Raw genomic sequence first — 20,921 nt, forward strand, 5'->3', positions numbered from 1 at the left:
TTCTATAATTGATCATTTTCCATTATTTCACTTTTCAAGTCTTTCTTAAAACCTTAAAGAGCTACATATCTTCAACTCATTACTGTGCTTGTTCCACTATTTAACTACTAAAACTGAAATACATTTGTATTTTATATGTGTTCTTACTTTACATAAATTGGTGTATTACCTGATTCTGATGACTTGCATTGATTGGAATAAGACAGTATTGCTAATAACGTCCACATGTGGAGAAAAAAGTCAACCACATGAAAGCAGTTGGTTTTCGCCATTTCTTTGTCCAGCTTACATACTCATTTTTATACACTTTATAAGAAATACATTGGCGGCAAATTCCGTAGCTTGCTAGCTTGTGTGCGCTAGGTTTCTGAGAGTCTTATTTTATTAGCGCAGTCAGGATGAACCAAGGTTTTTATTGTGAAGACAGGAACTGTGCAAGTCAGTCTTTAGAGTATTGACTGCAGGTATGGCACCAGAGTGTTGAAATAAAGTTTTTTTTTTTTCTTAATGGTCTGGCAGCAGCCAGCGTCATACCACAAGACCTTTGGGTGCTGAGAATGTCAATCAAGTGACGTCTTAGTGAATATTGATTATCACTCATGTTTAGGTCTGTTTTTCAAATGCCTGGCTGGCGATCGACTGACACACCCTCCACCATCGACCTGTAGGTCACGATCGACATAATGGGCCCCCCTGCCCTACAGTCTAAAGATGGAGGTTTTGAAAATCTCCACTCTTGCTGGAGTTTTCCAAAATCTCAGTTTGCTTTGTCCTAAACTCTTTTTTGTAGATGTTCGACTTAAAATGTATATATGTTTTTCAAAATATCTGTATCCGGGCCCAAGTGTTGACACTTCTCTGAACATCGTCACCCGCAGATCGTCACAGAAGACAAGTATGTTGTAAGCCATGACGTACAGGAGGCCACTATCACCATCAAGAGCACAAAGGAGCCCCCTCTCAACCTCACCATTCACCTGACTGCCCCTTTGGTTCGCGAGGAGATGGAGAAGGCTGCGGCTGACGGTAAGCGCAACAGAGCGACAGTGTTTCTTCTTCTGGCACCCCACATCTCCAGCTGGGAAGCCATCCAGGCAACAAGACAAGGCAGATATTGTTTATTGGGCCTTCAATGGAGCTAGGGGATAAGACTTCACTGTCACATGACTAAACTGTGCTATGCTTATAGCTGTCTAGACGCTCTCTTAGTTCCAAGTAATGTAATTGTACATTTTTGATGGCCCAATATACAGCAGAGGACAGGTAGCTTTCTCTTCTCCTTGAAAGGTCAGGTCACCAAAGAAATGAAGGCTTAGTGAGAATTGAAACAAAGACTAAAAGAGAGACCACTTTGTTTGCATGTGTTTTATCATTGATGAACGGTTTGCATTGCAGCAAAAATGAGTAGCACAAAATTTGGAACTGTCTTTGTTTGGTTGACCCACTTTGACTGCAATGTTCCTTGGCAGGAAACCTTAGGGTTGCAGATAGTGACATGAACTTGTGGATTCCTTATGTCCATGCTGTTACAGTAGTCCACGGAATCTTCCTCCAGATCACATACAATACTTTTTACTTGCACATTTGCAGTGATTTATGGTAGTTAGTTTTCAACTGTAAATAAGACCATGTTTCCACCAAGCAGTTCAATTCACTATGGTACAGTTCAGATCAGGTGAACTTGGATTGTGAGCAAACGACACAGATGATGCGTTTTAAGAATAAATAAATCTGACAATGTATAATCCTGCGTACAAGAAACACAGCTGGGAATCTTACTCCTGTCCTCTCCTTTTCTTACATTCATTTTTACTCTGAAAAGGGGGTAAATCTCTGTCAGCCGTGATAATAAACAATTTTTGCAGCTTCACAAACAGGCCACTATGTGTGCCAGTGCCAAGAAATCATGTTATATTTTAGGACCCTTTATTATTGAAATGCATACTGAACTGTTCGTCTTGGTGGAAGACACTTTAGGACGGGGGTTTCAAACTCACGGTTTGCCATTTGCAGCCCGCAGCCTCATATTTTGTAGCCCTGTACTTAAATCATAGTTTAGTGTCGGCGCAGATAATCGTTAAATGTATTACAGCAATTTTGAATACCAATAGAATACAAAATTACTGCTCAAACTTGCATAAAGAGCAACTTCCTTTGCGCAAGCGTTTCCTGGATTCCTCAAACCTATCATATTTTTGGACCATAAGGCGCACTAAAATCCTTTGATTTAAAAATTTTTTACCGTGCGCTATATAACCCGGTGCGCCTAATTTATGTATTAATTCTGGTTCTGCCTATCGACCTCGAAGCAGTTTTATTTGGTACATGGTGTAATAAGTGTGACCAGTAAATGGCAGTCACACCGAAGAGATGGGTGTGGACAGCAGGTGACGCCTGTTCAATAAATGACGCTAGCAAGCAACACCGAAACTTTGATGTTTCATTGAGAAGATGGAACATTACACACAGCGATCAAAATGTGTCAAAATGTTTCAGTATCTCTCTCTCTTTAGGTCGTCCTCAGAAAAGCCTTCCATCGTCGTCAGTATGATTTTGGTAAACTACAAAGCCGCCCCGTTTAATGGATTGTAGGCGCATTACGGCTGCCGTAGTCTAGACTCACTGTGCTTCAACATACGGGTATTATTTTAGGGCTGTGTGTGTGTGCGCGTAAAAGGACCCAAAAATGGTACTTGCTAATGTGTTTTTGGGATCTGAATAAACTTCGAAAATGTGCGCGCCTCTGCCATTGTAATCCGAGGCTGTAGTCTGTAAGTTTTTTCTTTTTCTCTATCCTCGTGGGATATTTATCATCTGCCTTTTAAGTGGAAACCGCTCTACTTTATATCTGTCAGTAAACTCGCTATGGAAGCACTGAAAACTACTGGTACAACTACGATGACGGGGAGATGTTTAATTGGAGCCATATAAAAAGCTTGCCCACAGAACGTCGCCTCCTGAAGAGACGGTCAAAAAGCGGCTTGAAGATGGTCTGTCAAACATAATCTTTGCAACATTTTGACAAAAGGTTATGTAGACCAGTGGTACCGGGCCGCAGAATAATTTTTTTATTGAAATATTTCTTTAAATTAATTTTTATTTATTTATTTTTTTTAATTATTATTTTTTTTTAATTTAATCAACATAAAAAACACAAGATACACTTACAATTAGGGCACCAACCCCAAAAAACTCCCCTTTTCATGACAAAAACCTCCCTTTTTCATGACGGGCCGCGGGACAAATTACCAAGCGTGGACTGGTCCGCAGCTACAAAAAGGTTGGGGACCACTGATGTAGACCACAAGGAAGTGTTTGAAATGTTGGAAAAAAATTATAAAATGAGTCCTTTTTAAAGGCCTACTGAAACCCACTACTACCGACCATGCAGTTTGATAGTTACATATCAATGATGAAATCTTAACATTGCAACACATGCCAATCAGGCTGGTTTAGTTTACTAAATTGCAATTTTAAATTTCCCCCGAGGTATCCTGTTGAAAACGTCACGGAATGATGACGCTTATTTTGACACATGCTTGTGACGTTATTGGTTAGAGCGGACATTTCAGCCCAGCACCACTCACGGCTAAAAGTCGTCTCTTTTCATTGCATAATTACACAGTCTTTTAGACATCTGTGTTGTTGAATTTTTTGCAATTTGTTCAATTAATAATGGAGACCTCAAATAAGAATGCTGTTGGTGGAAAGCGGTGGATTGCAGCTGCCTATAGCAACCGAAACACAGCCGGTGTTTCTTTGTTTGTTGTGAAGCTTTAACACAGAGTGGTCAAGCGAACATGTTTCTCTACGTCAACCAGCAAGTTTTTGGATGGGAAAATTGTGATATTAAGTCTGCTCTTACCGGAGACTTGAGTGGATTCAGTGTTTCCCACAGGTCAGGCATCTATTTGTGGTGGTGTGGTCGGGCGGCGGGGGGGGGTGGTCGGCGGCGGGGATGACCAAGAAGAACGCGGAGTTGGAATATAATTACAACACTTAATGTACATATTTATATACATATTTATATAATATTTATATAATATGTAACCGTATAATCTCACTAAAACACTATTAACACAATAAGGAGATAAATGATTTTCCAGAATTATCCTAGTAAATGTGTCTAATTACATTTGAAAGGCTCCCACTGCCGCCGCCTGGAGCCGTCGCCTTTTCTTTTTTGTGCTTCACTCTAACTTTTCTCATTCACGAATCTTTCATCCTCGCTCAAATTAATGGGGAAATCGTCGCTTTCTCGGTCCGATTAGCTCTTGCTGCTGGAGGCTATGATTATAAACAATGTGAGGAGCCCTACAACCCGTGACGTCACGCGCACATCGTCTGCTACTTCCGGTAAAGGTAAGGCTTTTTTATTAGCAACCAAAAGTTGCGAACTTTATCGTCGATGTTCTCTACTAAATCCTTTCAGCAAAAATATGGCAATATCGCGAAATGATCAAGTATGTCACATAGAATGGACCTGCTATCCCCGTTTAAATAAGAAAATCTTATTTCAGTCGGCCTTTAAATCGCTTTGTAATCCGATGCGCCTTTTGTATGAAAATAGACCTGGTCATCGACAGTGCACTTTCTAATTTGATGCGCCCTATGGTCCGAAAAGTACAGTTAAATGTTTACTTTCAGTTTTTTTTTTCGCTAGGGCTCACTGTAGCACCTGGTTGAAGTCATATAGTTAAAACTTGAATCTGAAGTGAATACAACGTGCTGCCCAGCTTTGCCCCGACTCTACTTCCAGTAAAATGGAGTTTGAGACCCCTGCTCTAGTCGGTCCTCAGCAGAGGCCCTTGACCTTATCTGCAACTCTACCATACTGGTGACCCCTTCTTTGGGTCTTTGTAAGCCATCAGTTTTGCTGCAGTGCAGACTTGTTTTGATACCCACCTCTTGTGTACCTTATCTACCTGTGGTTCCAATTCTGATTCTCTCTGTCAAGCCTTCTAGTTTGTCAATTTTAGGGACGCTGGACCTTTGACCAACTGGCCGCTCTCTGTCTCGGAAGGGGCAAAGTGCAGTACACCCAGTATTGGGGCAAAGGGGAGGGGCTCTTCCTCCTGTCAAGCTCAGGAAAAAAAAACACGACACTGATGCAAACCACGGAGATACAACCTCCACATACAACCACTTATCCATTTGATAAACACTCTTTGAAATTTTCAAACTTCACATTACTGTAGCTGGTTGGTTATAAGTGGATGTCGTTTTTGCCGCACTGTGCAACACCATGTTAACTCGGAGGTTGAGAGCGTTTGGTGGTTTTCCAACGGAGGAGTCCCCCTCCCCTTACCCCTCCTGCCTGTGGTTTGGGAAGGCTGCCTGTGTTCCCCCTGGCCGGCTGACAGAACACCCCTTGGTCAAACTGTACCTTGTCTTCTTATTCCACCTGCCGATAGAAACGCTAACAGTCAACGATCCCCCGGATGCTCTGGACAGGCAGAAATGCCTAACTGCCTTGGCGTCTCTTCGCCACGCTAAGTGGTTCCAGGTTTGGATCTTGTCTTTTATTTATCTTTAAAACAGAAATAGATTCAAATTTGTCGTCTTTTTGTCTTTTATTTTATTTTATTTTTTTCATGTTTTGTTTTCATTACATGAAGCGTTCTTCCTGTAGTGACTTGATGTGAAACATTTGCCATTACAGTGTCCTTGAGTCAGTTCCTCTCTCAGCTGAAGGGGTTAATAGCAAATTTTTTTTCGACATTTACATCGTGTAAGCACCCATTTATAGACAAAATTGCTATGGTTTAACTGCAATATTTATATAATGTAAGGAGTAGTAATAGTAAGCAATCGGTAGATTGCTCTGTTTTTTTAAGCAAATTAGCACTGTATGGACAAATGCCTTGCTCACCTCCTTAATGAATTGTACGTAAAATTACATACAGCCCCCCCGCCCCCCCCCCCCCCCCACCCCACCCCCGGTCCTTTTATTTCACCATGATGTAAGGTGACGGTCCATGAACTCGTGTTTCGATGATTGTGTGAAATAATTCTAGAGCCCTGACCTCTTCCCCAGCAAACACCCTTAGGATGAACTAAGAGATTGTAAGCTTTTCAATATCAATTATTGTGGACAAATGAACAAAGTCTTAAACATGAACTGGACATTGTAAAATCGTAAGACATAAAAATAAGAGCTAAGATAAGGCATGCCGACTCACTGTTTTCTTTTAGTTTCACTTAATTTTGCTACAATGGTGTCCTAATACCTTTGTCCAAATAGTGTATGCTTAACAAATATCACATAGAAATGTATTAATGTGCAGACCAAAGCCTTCTTTCCCAAAGTTGGCTCTAATATTTGTCTAATCTTATATGGCGCTGACTAAAAAGCTTATTTATATACAACTGTTCAAAAATGATGCTCTTCAATCAGCATCTTGATATCTCATCTGCCAGGTGACTAGATTGGCATTACTTTTCCGTATGTGAGCCAAATGAAGAAATAAGTGTTTGCATGAGAAATATGACTTCAAGCACAAAATTATGCTGTTTTTTGTTTTCTTAGCCTCCTCTTTCTTGTCTTTTCTATCAGACATAGTATTGCACTCAGTGTGCAGTTTTAGGTTGTTTTTTTTTTGTTTATTAGTTTTCATTTTACTCATTCACAATACTGCGCTGCCATTAACTTTTATTGACCGGTGTGAAACCTGTAGAATTGTCTAACTCTACTCATTTTAAGCTTGGTTTATTGAATAGGCCTTTTAAGACTCAGATTTAATGTTTTCTGCTTGATCGCCATACTGGTGTGAATGTCTTTGTTAGTTGACTCAGAACTCAAACATAAGTAGGGGAAATGTTAGCATTTCCTTCTTTGTCTTAATACATTTCCATAACTATGCTAAGGTGTTTTAGTGTGTGTGTGGTGTTATTTTTCAAATTCAATTTACATGGATTTTCATTTCATGCCCTGTTATTGTCTTTACTCTTTGACTGACTTTTGTTTGTCGTCATCGTGCCCCTTCTCCCTTACCTGTGTCCTCAGGCCAGAGCCAACGGACTGCGCTCCTGTGTGATTGTTATTCGAGTTCTAAGGGACCTGTGTGCCCGTGTCCCCACATGGACTCCTCTCCGTGGCTGGGTGAGTGAAAGGCTCTTGGAATAATAATTTGTGTAAGGTATAAAGTAAAATCAAAGATGCTCAGATTACATGCACTTTTCAACACTTACTTGATACTTGCCACATCTTGCTTCTTTAATGGCAGATCTGCAGGCACATTCTTTAACCAACTCCATTGCCACGACTCCCTTGATTATACTGCATTACTGTGATATGAAGGTTATAGTTCTGCTTTACTTACTTGGTAACAGACACATTAACCTTTCTGGGTTAAGCGCTTTTATGTACTTTAGTGTGGACCTCTTTTTTTTTTTCCCCAGTAATGTCCCGTGTGACTGTCTGGTAAATTTTTCACTCTGTATCAACACATTGGGATTAAAATCAGAGTAGGGAAGTGGCAGATCTTTATCCTTCCTTTTTGTAACTTTTATAAATGGCCTTCTATAAATGCAAATTTTAAAATGTATAATTCAAAGATCTCATGTGAAGTTTTAATTCTAGGCCACCTACTCAGTGGCCTGGTGGTTAGAGTGTCCGCCCTGAGATGGGTAGGTCGTTAGTTCGAACCCCAGCTGAGTCATACCAAGACTATAAAAATGGGACCCATTACCTCCCTGCTTGGCACTCACCATTAAGGGTTGGAATTGGGGGTAAAATCACCAAAAATTATTCCCGGGTGCGGCACCGCTGCTGCCCACCCCTCCCCTAACCTCCCAGGGGGGATCAAGGGTGATGGGTCAAATGCAGAGAATAATTTCGCCACTTCTAGTGTGTATGACAATTATCGGTACTTTAATTTTAATAGTGTATTGACCTTCAAAGCCAGCTGAGACCTCAGGTATTTACTAACAATGCACACAACAAATAATGTGTCCATGCTAAGCAATCTTTACTACGTTAAGCAAACTCATTATAACATTCAATAACATCCAGAGGGAAAAGTCTGGCCTTTGTTGGTCTTTTAAATCTTTGATGTAGGTATGCTGGTCACTTTGAAACTGTTGTTCATCCCCTTTTCCTAACTGAAGGCTTAATGCTTTGAATAGTAGGGTGGTGTCATGCAGTGAAAGCACCTTCCTGTGACGACACAATGGCGGAATTATGAGTGTTATTGATAATGAATCCAGCTTTACTTGACATATTTTTCACCATTTTAAGAGCTCCAAAAGCGAGTGTGTAGGAAACAGCATCGCCATGCTATGCCATTTAATATGCTGCGCCTGCATTTTGCACATCTGTAAGGTCAAAGATGGGCAAAGCTTAACAAGTCTCATTTCTCCTGTTTAGCCACTAGAGCTGATCTGTGAGAAAGCCATTGGCACAGGAAACCGGCCCATGATGGCAGGAGAAGCACTTCGCAGAGTTCTAGAATGTATTGCGTCAGGAATCCTGATGCCAGGTATGCTGGTGTTAATATTCCTGTATTGTTTTACTATTTCTACTGATTTCAATGATGCAAAGATGGATATAAAAGAGCCTTGTTTCTCCCACGTTGTAGATGGTGCTGGAATATGTGATCCGTGTGAGAAGGTGTCCACAGATGCTATTGGCCACTTGGACTACCAGCAGCGGGAAGACATCACATTGAGTGCACAGGTAAGACAGATGACATGAGTTGTGAGCACGTTCATAACTCGGACAATTGACCCTGGCTTGTTTCTTTAGCATGCCTTAAGGCTGTCAGCGTTTGGACAGCTTCACAAATTGCTTGGAATGGACCCGCTCCCCAGTAAGATACCCAAGAAATCTCCTGGACCTCAAATTGATTATTCAGGTAAAAAAATTACTCACTTAAAACAAAGGGTAATTAATTATAGGGCTGGTTTCATAAAGTCGAATCTGCTTCGTTAGATTTTGACCATCGGCGACCATCAATCAAATCTATTGTCTTGTTTTAAGACAGAGGTGCCCACACTTTTTCTGCAGGCGAGCTACTTTTCAGTTGACCAACTCGAGGGGATCTACCTCATTCATATATATAATAATTAATTTATATTTATTTATGAAAAATAACTTTTTGTTAACAAGTTAAAGGTGTTTAATGACAATAATGATCAATAAAGTTTGTCTAAGTCTAAAAGCATGTTTAATACATATAGACTCCTTTCTTTCATAAAGACAATAATATAAGTTTCTGATGATTCTGATGACTTGCATTGATTGGAATCAGACAGTAGTGATGATAACGTCCACATTTTCAAATGGAGGAGAAAAAAAGTTGGGCTTCACGGTGGCAGAGGGGTTAGTGCGTCTGCCGCACAATACGAAGGTCCTGCAGTCCTGGGTTCAAATCCAGGCTCGGGATCTTTCTGTGGAGTTTGCATGTTCTCCCCGTGAATGCGTGGGTTCCCTCCGGGTACTCCGGCTTCCTCCCACTTCCAAAGACATGCACCTGGGGATAGGTTGATTGGCAACACTAAATTGGCCCTAGTGTGTGAATGTGAGTGTGAATGTTGTCTGTCTATCTGTGTTGGCCCTGCGATGAGGTGGCGACTTGTCCAGGGTGTACCCTGCCTTCCGCCCGATTGTAGCTGAGATAGGCGCCAGCGCCCCCCGCGACCCCGAAAGGGAATAAGCGGTAGAAAATGGATGGATGGATGGAGAAAAAAAGTCCTCCTTTCTGTTCAATACCACATGAAAGTGGTTGGTTTTTGGCATCTTATTTAGCATTTTCCATACTCCTTTTTATACACTTGACAAGAAATACATTGGCAGCAAACTCCATAGCTTGCTAGCTTGTGCACACAAGCTTTCTGAGACTTTTAATTTGTTAGTGCAGGCAGGATGAAGCAGGGCTTTTATTGTGGTTACAGGAACTGTGCAGTCAGTCTTTAGAGTTTTGACGGCAGGTAAGGCATGAGAGTCTGTCGGTAATTTTTTCTTAGTGATGATCTGGCAGCAGCCAGCGTCATCTCGCAAGACCCTTGGGTGCTGTCAATCAAGTGACAAAAGTGACGTTTTAGTGAAGATGAATAATTTTTAGGTGTATTTTTTTCAATGCCTAGCTTGTGATCGACTGACACACCCTCCACCATCATCCTGTAATTCGCGATCAACGTAATGGGCACTGAAATAAACAAGATAGTGGTGACATGTAGTACTGTATACTGACTGGTCAACAAGGTGTAATTAACGCCCCACAGATGTGCTCTAGCATGCATATGTGAATATTCCAAAGTTAATTAAATGTATTTATAAAAAGAATACAGTGTTTCATTAAAGTGAACAAAGCCAGAAAAGACTTTAATTACGCCTTTTTCCACCTCAAAAAAGAAAAAAACAGTTTTTGATCGGGTCTGGCACAGCGCAAAGAAAGCATCACACTTGACTTAATAGAGGAAGTAAAAGCGGTTCCAAAACTTTCCTTATGTGAACCTGTAGAATGATCATTATCTTTTGCAAGAGGGGAGCTCCATCTCCTAAATACTTACATTTAAAGACATCCAGATGATTGAAAGGGATTATCCTCTCAACTCACCCTGCTCTACGCTGTAGGAGGGGAGGTCTAAAAGATGCGAGGGTGATAGTTGAATTGCACTCCTCCAAATTGAATCTTGAACTGTTTGAACACAGCCTTATTTAATACATTAGTATGTGTAAATAACCTTGTACATTTTGCACAATTTTTTGTTGTTCAGTGCAAATCCCCCCGAGCACAGCATATGCTCCAGCAATGAAAAGGCCGATTGAGGACGAAGAGGGGATTGAAGACAAGAGTCCCAATAAGAAGAAGAAAAAACTGCAGAAAAAATGTACGTTTACTTTGCAAGCTTTACCACTTGTTACTTTTTCAAACTCACTCTGGTCTATATTGTCAAAGGCTTTCTGTTAAATTAATACAATTAATTAAATCTCCCACTTCTATACATAGATTCTCTCTCTTAGTGTTAATATTTCCTGCATGTTTTTAATCTGCATACCTTTCGTTATTGTCTTTTGTCTGTCAGCTGCCGAAGATAAACCTGATCCTCCCCAGGCTATGAATGCTTTGATGCGGCTTAACCAGCTGAAGCCGGGTCTACAATACAAGCTGATATCGCAGACGGGCCCGGTCCATGTTCCCGTTTTCACTATGTCAGTAGAAGTTGATGGCAAGACCTTTGAGGCATCGGGCCCATCCAAACGCACTGCCAAGCTGCATGTAGCTGTAAAGGTGAGGCTGTTATGTTATTCAAGGGTTAATATCATCACTAAGACTGTCTACATGTTTTAAACTGACTGCATTATTTTTGGACTGCAGGCCCTGGAAGACATGGGTTTGCCCACTGGAATGGATGAAAAAACTGAAGCTGAAGAAGTCCCAGTACCTGTGGTGAATGTAAAGCCTGTACAAAAAACAACCAGTGCTGATAAAACTGATGCTGCCGAGGTGAATTTGGTTACATACACAAAGCGATGAAACAATGCAAGTCCTTTCCAGTGCTGACTTTTTATCCCTGTTTCTGATTTTCAGGCCGCCAAACAGGGACCGATTTTGACCAAACATGGCAAGAATCCGGTGATGGAACTGAACGAGAAGCGCCGTGGCCTCAAGTACGAACTTATCACCGAGACCGGCGGCAGCCATGACAAGCACTTCATCATGGAGGTGGAGATTGACGGAAAGAAGTTCCAGGGGACAGGTTCCAACAAGAAGGTGGCCAAGGCTTACGCGGCACTGGCTGCTTTGGACCGGCTCTTTCCAGAGAGTTCTTTGACTGTAGTGGCAAAAAAGAAAAAGGGAGCATACATGGTAAGCACCCAGACGAAAGCGTGACAATTTCTGTCTTGGCCGAGTCCTTGACAATGCAAATTGATGGTGTTGACAATGTCCTTTTCAGAACAACGATGGCTTTATGATGGGGCCGCCTGCACCCAGAGGCCGCGGTAGAGGACGAGGTCGTGGAAGAGGCCGGGGTTTCAATAACGGAGGCGCCGTAGGAGGAGGAGGAGGTAAAACACCAGACAAACACTTTAGTGTATATCAGAGGTGGGTAGTAACGCGCTACATTTACTCCGTTACATCTACTTGAGTAACTTTTGGGATAAATTGTACTTCTAAGAGTAGTTTTTATGCAACATACTTTTACTTGAGTATATTTATAAAGAAGAAACGCTACTTTTGCTCCGCTCCATTTATCTACAATCAGCTCGTTACTCGCTACTTTTTTTTTTTAATCGATCTGTAAATGCACGTTTTGTTTGTTTTGATTTTGTCAGACACGCATTCAAAGTAGGAACTACGTATGCCTGCGTTTCACCAATCAAATGCAGTCACTGGTGACGTTGGACCAATCAAAAAAACCAGGCGGTCACGTGACCATCACACGTCGAATCCGACCTAAAAAGTTGAAAAACTTATTGGGGTGTTACCATTTAGTGGTCAATTGTGCAGATTATGTACTGTACTGTGCAATCTACTAATAAAAGGTTCATTCAATCAATCAAAAGTGTAAAGGAAAAAAGACACTTTTTATTTCAACCGTACTTCCCGTCACAAGCCTAAAGACTGATCGCACAGTTCCTGTCTTCACAATAAAAGCGCCGCTCCATCGCGCCTGCGCTAACAAAATAAGAGTCTCCGAAAGCCAGCGCAAACAAGCGAGCAAGCTACGGAGTTTGCCGCCAATGTATTTCTTGTAAAGTGTATAAAAACGAATATGGAAGCTCGACAGATGAGATGCCAAAAACCAACGACTTTCATGTGGTATTAGACAGAAAAGAGGAACTTTTTTTCTCCTCCATTTGAAAATGTGGACATTATCAGGACTATACTGTCTGATTCCAATCAATGCAAGTCGTCAGAATCAGGTAATACACCAACTTATATTCTTGTCTTCATGAAAGATAGGAATCTATATGTTAAACATGCATGTATATTCATTAAAACACCTTTAACATTTCAACAAAAACGGCAAAATAAAAAACTATAAATTATATACTGTATATATATATACTGTATATGTATGTATATATAATATAAAAATGTGTGTGTATATATACAGTGCCCTCCATAATTATTGGCACCCCTGGTTGAGATCTGTTTTTTAGCTTCCAATTATTTTATTTTTTTTCTAAATAATATGGGACCTTAATGGAAAAAAAGAGAAAAATCCAACCTTCAATACAAGTGCATTTATTCAGTGGGGAAAAAATCCCACATAAAGAAATAATTATTTGACATCAAATAATGTGTGTCACAATTATTAGCACCCCTGGTGTTAATATTTTGTACAACCCCCTTTTGCCAACAAAACAGCACCTAATCTTCTCCTATAATGTTTCACAAGATGGGCAAAGACAGAAAGAGGGATTTTCAGCCATTCCTCTTTGCAGAATCTCTCTAAATCATCCAGAGACCTGGGTCCTCTCCTCTGTACTCTCCTTTTCAGCTCACCCCACAGGTTCTCAATGGGGTTGAGGTCAGGGGACTGAGATGGCCATGGGAGGAGCTTGATTTTGTGTCTGGTGAACCATTTCTGTGTAGATTTGGCCATATGTTTAGGGTCATTGTCTTGCTGAAAGACCCAGTGACGACCCAGCTTCAGCTTTCGGGCAGAGGGCAACAGATTTTGATTTAAAATGTCCTGGTATTTCAAAGCATTCATGATGCCATGCACCCTAACAAGGTTCCCAGGGCCTTTGGAAGTGAAACAGCCCCACAGCATCACTGACCCACCCCCATACTTCACAGTGGGTATGAGGTGCTTTTCAGCATGCGCATCTTTCGTGGTACGCCAGACCCACTTAGAGTGTTTGTTGCCAAAAAGCTCAATCTTGGTCTCATCTGACCAAAGCACACGGTCCCAGTTGAAGCCCCAATACCGTTTGGCGAACTCCAGACGCTTGCGTTTATGATTGTGAGTGAGGAAAGGTTTTCTCCGTGCATGCCTCCCAAACAGCTTGTTGGCGTGTAGACAGCGCCTGATGGTTGATTTGGAGACTTTGTGACCCCAGGATGCTACCATTTGTTGTAATTCTGTAACAGTGAGCTTTGGAGATCTTTTGATTTCTCTTACCATCCTCCTCACTGTGCGTGGTGGCAAAATAAACTTGGGTCCTCGTCCAGGCTTATTTACCACTGTTCCAGTTGTTTTGAACTTCTTAATTATTCCTCTCACAGTGGATATGGGCAGCTGCAGTTGAGTGGCAATCTTCTTGTAGCCTCTGCCTGACCTGTGAAGGTCGACGCACATCTGCCTCACTTGTATGCTGTGTTCCTTTGTCTTTCCCATGTTTAAGAGTGGATAAGAGAAATGGCCTCGGTGTCACGTCATATTTATACCCCAGGGAAACAGGAAGTGATGAATTACTAATTAAATGTTCCTACGTACTCTGGTAAACTTTGTAAACTACTGTAGAAATGACAGAAATGCTTCAATTATATTTATTTCCTGGGAATTGTTAAGGGTGCCAATAATTGTGGAACAGGTGATTTAATGAAAAATAATTATTTTTTAGTCAGGGATTTTTTTATTTTCTTACAATTCATTTGAGTTGAAGGCTACATTTTCCTACAATTTTCAGTGTGACAGTATTCTTCTGCAATAAACACTGAATTTATTTTAAGGCTTTTAACACATCTCAACCAGGGGTGCCAATAATTATGGAGGGCACTGTATATGTCTGTGTATAAATATATATATATATAAAAATATATATATATATATACATATATGTGTGTGTGTATGTATGTATATATGAGGTAGATCACCTCGACTTGGTCATTTATTAAGTAATTGATTAAAGTTGAAAAACTTATTGGGGTGTTACCATTTAGTGGTCAATTGTAGGGAATATGTACTGTACTGTGTTATCTACTAATACAAGTTTCAATCAATCTATCAATCAATCAATCCATAAATGCCTACTGAGCCTATGGTGCTGTTAAGTTATTGTGGCTCAATTTGCCTTATTTTTTTTTTTTCAATGTATTATTATTCAATATATATTATTGTTTTAGTTGCTTAAGAGATATTCCTGGCTGTGAATTTGCTCATTGCTATTTTTATGTTTTTGTCCATTATCTGTTATTAAACGAACAGGTTACTCATCAGTTACTCAGTACTTGAGTAGTTTTTTCACAACATACTTTTTACTTTTACTCAAGTAAATATTTGGATGACTACTCCTTACTTTTACTTGAGTAATAAATCTCTAAAGTAACAGTACTCTTACTTGAGTACAATTTCTGGCTACTCTACCCACCTCTGGTGTATATCCCAACTAGTCAAGCACTGGGAACCATGTTTTTTCCCCTTTGTCATTAAATTATAACAGTTTTTTTCTACAACTAGAGAAGTGCAATTATATTAATTGTATAGAAGTTATTCCAAAAATGTCAGAAGAACATTAGAAAAATCTGGTGGAACATGACAACTGCGAAAAAAAATGGTAAAGAAAACTGCACAAATTAAAAGAAAAAAATCTAAATTATGTTTACTAAACCAAAAAATATATATATATATATTCAGTCTGAAAAAGATGACTAACGTTCATGGCTGTAGGACCATCAATTAACAAATGGGTCTACACTTTTTTGGAGTTTTGCTTATCGTTCACATTCCTAATGAGAGACAAAAACGCATGTTTTTTGGGGGGTTTTTTTGCATTCTAATAAAATGAAATGGATGGATGGAATTTGTAATAATAGGCTTGTTCCAGGTGGCTGGCAATGCTGCTAACGGGAGCAATCCATTCTTTATGGATTGCTTAATTTACAAAAAATGCATGCAAAACCGCCAACGATATTTAATTTACCTTCCCCGAACCTGCTTTAAAAACAAGCTGTAGCTGCGTCATTGTCAGACAATAGCAAGAGTAAGCTAGCTTTTTCGTCAGCGGCTGAATGGCTTTTGAGTTTGTAACGCACAACAAAATGCGATAGGACACCAATCTACTGACTGAAAAACAATCATATTACAGTATCTGTAAAGTATTATCCCACATTTCATGTATTGTTTGTACCCAGCTAGATCTACAGTGTATTATGTAGTTATACTCACAAGCATGATGTGTTGCATGTATTATACTGACTTACTCCCTGGACATTGTACGTTTGGTCAAGCTGGCCAAGGACGTTTCCAGTTGATTTTGGGTAGTTTTCTCCCACTGCAGGGATGGTTAGTGCAAACGATTTGGTTTTCGTTGTGATGCAGTCATGCATTTTGTTTTTTGTCTTTAGAATCTTGAATTTTAAAAAGAGACGTTTTCTTCTCTTGCAAAATGATTGTGAATGATAGGCACAATTCCCCCAAAAAGTGCTGTTCCCCTTTAACAAAAGCAGGAGTTGGCGAGATCCTTGCAAGTGAACGTGATTTAAAAATGGATGCTATGGTTGCTAAATATGGTTTACCTTGTAAGTAAAATCTAGGGGTGTCAAAAAAAAACTGATTTTCGAATGAATCGCAATTTTCATTTGTACCAAAGACTATAAAAATGAGAATCATTACCTCCCTGCTTGGCACTCAGCATCGAGTGTTGTAATTTGGGGGTTGAATCACCAAAAATGATTCCTGGGCATGGCTACCTTTGCTGTCCACTGCTCACCTCACCTCCCAGGGGGTGAAAAAAAGGATGGGTCAAATGCAGAGGACAAATTTGACGTGTGCGTGCGTGCGTCATTGGTACTTAAACTTAAAGCGAATCAAAAACATTGCTTTTTTTATTATTTTTTTTATTTTTAATCTGTCCCATCCAGCCACTCAGACCAATCATATTGTTTATGTAGATGCCCATATTTACTTTATAAAAGAGAAGTGTAGGATACTTATGTTTCCTTATTTGTATTTGACTTTGTTACATTTTTGGGGAGAATTTCATTTAAAAAGTTTTTTTAAGTAATATAAATACTACCTTTGCTGTTTGTCTATTTTATGGAGGAATGTAGTTCATCATGGCTCTGGCACCCAATGTTATTAAAAAGTATTAATTTTAAATCAAGAATTGTTTGGAATTGAGAATCTATTCTGAATTGAATCGTTTTCCCCAAGAATTGAATCAAATCGTGCAGTGCCCAAAGATTCACAGCCCTAGTAAAATCATACTCTTTTCCAAACACTGCCTTTGTCGCTTAATGCTGCTGATCTTCTAGGTGTGTGCGTGCGGTGCGTTGCGAAATTTATATCCCATTAAGTAAGGCTGGGTGATCTATGGAGTTTGTAAAATATAGCGATATATTTTTAAACATGATTTGAATTAAGAAAATATTGTAATATCGATATCATTTATTTCACGTTAAAATGACCGAAGACCACTTATTTGTTGTTCTCCCCCGCTCCTTGTCCATGGGCTACTAAACCCATCCCTTCCTTTTTCCATGACGTGTTTGCATGTATAAGAATATCCATGAAGTTTGATGGGGATGCTTCTCTAACGCAAATGATTGTGCGTTAGAGAAGCCTCCATCAACACACAATGGGCGGGGGCGAGCCAAAGAGCAAACGACGGTATTGTCACAAATATGTACTGCTTTCTAAAATATACCGCTATTAACTATAATACTGTCCTGCCCTGCGTGTAACCATGGCAGACCGTCACGTAAACACCTCAAATCATATTCTTGCAGACGGGCACTTCTGTACTGAAATGTCTTTATTCACAATGTTTTGAAATGTACCTTTTTTTTTACTAAATCAACACAAACATTTATTGAATGTCAAAAGTAAGCTCATTTAATATTTTATCTATCACAACTCGCCCAATCCTACTCAGTGGCCTAGTGGTTAGTGTCCGCCCTGAGATTGGTAGGTTGTGAGTTCAAACCTGAATCATACCATAGACTATAAAAATGGGACCCATTGCCTTCTTGTTTGGCACTCCGCATCAAGGGTTGGAATTGGGGGTTAAATAACCAAAAATGAGTGCTGGGCGCGGCACCGCTGCTGCCCACTGCTCCCCTCACCTCCCAGGCGGTGAACAAGAGGATGGGGTCAAATGCAGAGGACAAATTTCACCAAACCTAGTGTGTGTGTGAGACAATCGTTGGTACTTTAACTTTAAACTATTACCCACCAGTTGAGAATCTGCCTTTTTGAATGAGCCCTTCATAGACATGTTCGACATTGGTCCAAACTGACTTGACCATCTCTTGTTCAACAGGCTTCGGCACGTACGGTTACGGCAACAACTCCGGGTCTGGATACAGTAAGTACTCCTTTCACTTTTTGTTTTGATTGGCTTTTCCCTGTTACAACATGATGCATACATCAGTCAGTCTAGTGCGACAATACATCTATGCGCTGCTCTTGTTATGTCAGGCCGGGCGGCCTTACCACATCTCGCATGCACTGCACCAGTAAAAGGCAGCAAACAAGCAAGCTCATGCTAAATTGCGATAATCCCAAATTCACTGATTTGCACTTTGAATTGTAGGCCTTTAAATAATTCCCCCACACACCTTTTTCCGTTTGGCATCCTATCCTAAGGACTGACCTACCTGAGCGTGACAGGAGCAGAGAACTTTATACATATTTTTTTTCCCAAAATGATAAGTCATGCTGAATACAATCTGGACATCCAAATTGACTGCTGCTTTTAAGGCAGAAAAATATAAAAACCTAATTTTGACATTTTCCCCTCCTCTCTGCCTTGTCTCACTCTTTAGGTGACTTTGTCTCAGACTCCTTTGGCTCCCACGAATTTGAGAACTAGACCCCCTTTCCCCTCCCCGTCCCAAAAAAAACCCCACAACTTGTATGTAGATAAGTCAAAAACACTCAGATCTGCTTCCAGAACAACCTTCAACTCAAGTCCGCAACCCTGGAAATATATTGATCTTTAGCTTTGTCAGTCCACTTGCAACCACTCCAAGATGATCTGCTTCTGCATGTGTTTTAACTTTTAAAATAGTAGGCGTTTTCGTTCTTTTTGTCGCAATAAATGCATTTTTTTTAACCATATTGTTCCTACATGGCCTGACTCCTTTTGTGTGTGCTTTTTACAAACATACACTGTAGAGAACAACAAGTTGTGCAAAAAGTAGTGAAACGTGGAACAGACATGTGCATAAGTTTGAAGAAGTTCGAATTTAGTTCACCTGGTCTGTTTCCACGGAACGCTAGATAGCCCTAAATTTTTGTGAGTAGTGCGTTGCTACATGCTAAGCTAGTGCCGTGCTATTACTTCTCAGATTTCTACAAGAACGGTGGTGCAAACGGAGGAGGCGGGCTATCAGGTGGCCCTTCAATTGGTTCTCTGGCCAGCACAGGACTTGGAACAAATCTGGGCCCAGGGCTTGGATCAAACATGGGCTTGGGATTTGGATCAAACATGGGCCCGGGATTTGGATCAAACATGGGCCCGGGATTTGGATCAAACATGGGCCCAGGGCTTGGATCAAAAATGGGCCCGGGGCTTGGATCAAAAATGGGCCCGGGGCTTGGATCAAAAATGGGCCCGGGGATTGGATCAAAAATGGGCCCAGGGATTGGATCAAAAATGGGCCAGGGGCTTGGATCGAACATGGGCCAGGGGCTTGGATCGAACATGGGCCAGGGGCTTGGATCGAACATGGCCTCAGGACTTGGATCAAACATGGGCCCGGGCTCATTTGGCTCATACTACGAGGGTGACGGAGCCTACAATGCCACAGCTGCGCCTAAAAATGTTAAAACCAAACTCTTCACTCGCGGAGGAAAGCCACCTTTCCAGAAGCTGTCTGGCGGCAGAGGGGCTGGAGGCTACAAGGCCAACAACCCTGCGGGACGGAGCACCTTTTCCCAGTACGGCCAGGGCTATGGGCAAGGAAAGAAGAATTTCAACCAGGGCACTGGGGGCGCATACTCCTACAGCACTGCCTACCCCAGCCAGGTGACCGGTGGCAGCGGAGGAAACCAGAACTACAATTACGAAGGTGAGCTTGAGTGCTTTCTGTTCACGTTAAAACCAGTTATTGTTGGACACATTTGTTTAACTGCAAACTTCATGTTTTGTTTCCCTTTGAAGGCTTCAGCAACCAGTCTAATTACAACTCGCAGGGAGGTGGCGGGGACCACTCTGGCTTTGGCGAGGCCGACCACGCTGGCTTTGGCGGGGCCGACCACTCGGGCTTTGGCGGGGCCGACCAGTCGGGCTTTGGCGGGGCCGACCAGTCGGGCTTTGGCGGGGCCGACCAGTCGGGCTTTGGCGGAACTGACCACTCGGGCTTTGGCGGGACCGACCAGTCAGGCTTTGGCGGTGACCACTCAGGCTTTGGCGGTGACCACTCAGGCTTTGGCGGTGACCACTCGGGCTTTGGCGAGGACCACTCGGGCTTTGGCGGTACCGACCACTCTCAGTATGGAGGCTACGACCAGGGAGACGATGGTGGAAATTACCAGTATAGATAGACTCGCTATCATGCTTCGTCATCTCCATAATCATCTGCAAAGAAAATAATTGATGGCTCGCCTCTACTCCTCTGCCTTCCTCCATGTTTGCTGTTAATATGCATATTAGGTGGTGTGTTGCACATAAACTCCAGAAGGTGTCCAGCTAATGCCCGACCACATATTTGAAGAGCTTTGCTATTTCCTTTTTAGTTACATAGTTGTCTTGTTCTGTATTTATAAAACCACCGAGTAGGAAAACTGATGCTATGGGTCTTGTGTAACACGGACATTTTTTTAACAAGTTGCAAAGCGACTGCAACAAATTTATCTCATAGGCTTTTAGTTTTTGACGTTATTTTCCTTGATTAGATGATTACTTTTAGTAATGACGAAGACTACTGGAAATGCATCTGTTTATTCCATATTAGTGCTCCTAGTAGCTTTTGATTTTGTGGGTGAAATTTTTTTTCTTCCTGTGTATGTAACAAATGTGTTTGTATTGAAACAAGTTATTTTGAATTTTTGTTTCTGACTCATAACTTTTTGACATT

At 41.1% G+C, this 20,921-nt stretch overlaps 1 protein-coding gene across 4 annotated transcripts in view; it reads left to right on the forward strand.

The window, feature by feature from the left end:
* ilf3b (interleukin enhancer binding factor 3b) overlaps window positions 1-20,889 on the forward strand; it is a 28,773-nt gene extending 7,884 nt beyond the window's left edge. Inside the window, exons 5-18 of one of the 4 annotated variants that reach the window (XM_061885447.1) lie at window positions 879-1,026; window positions 5,415-5,506; window positions 7,007-7,102; window positions 8,369-8,480; window positions 8,580-8,677; window positions 8,747-8,855; window positions 10,720-10,833; window positions 11,029-11,234; window positions 11,322-11,450; window positions 11,535-11,813; window positions 11,902-12,013; window positions 18,161-18,205; window positions 19,191-19,913; window positions 20,006-20,889. In XM_061885447.1, coding sequence (XP_061741431.1) covers window positions 879-1,026; window positions 5,415-5,506; window positions 7,007-7,102; window positions 8,369-8,480; window positions 8,580-8,677; window positions 8,747-8,855; window positions 10,720-10,833; window positions 11,029-11,234; window positions 11,322-11,450; window positions 11,535-11,813; window positions 11,902-12,013; window positions 18,161-18,205; window positions 19,191-19,913; window positions 20,006-20,388 — 2,646 coding nt within the window. In that variant the 3' untranslated portion in view covers window positions 20,389-20,889. Of the gene's footprint in view, window positions 1-878; window positions 1,027-5,414; window positions 5,507-7,006; window positions 7,103-8,368; window positions 8,481-8,579; window positions 8,678-8,746; window positions 8,856-10,719; window positions 10,834-11,028; window positions 11,235-11,321; window positions 11,451-11,534; window positions 11,814-11,901; window positions 12,014-18,158; window positions 18,206-18,665; window positions 18,961-19,190; window positions 19,914-20,005 lie in introns of those variants that run through there. The other 3 variants (XM_061885448.1, XM_061885449.1, XM_061885450.1) reach the window with 3 other exon arrangements.
* Window positions 20,890-20,921: the final 32 nt, after the last annotated feature.

This window comes from Nerophis ophidion, linkage group LG23 (genome assembly GCF_033978795.1).
Source record: "Nerophis ophidion isolate RoL-2023_Sa linkage group LG23, RoL_Noph_v1.0, whole genome shotgun sequence".
NCBI lineage: Eukaryota > Metazoa > Chordata > Actinopteri > Syngnathiformes > Syngnathidae > Nerophis > Nerophis ophidion.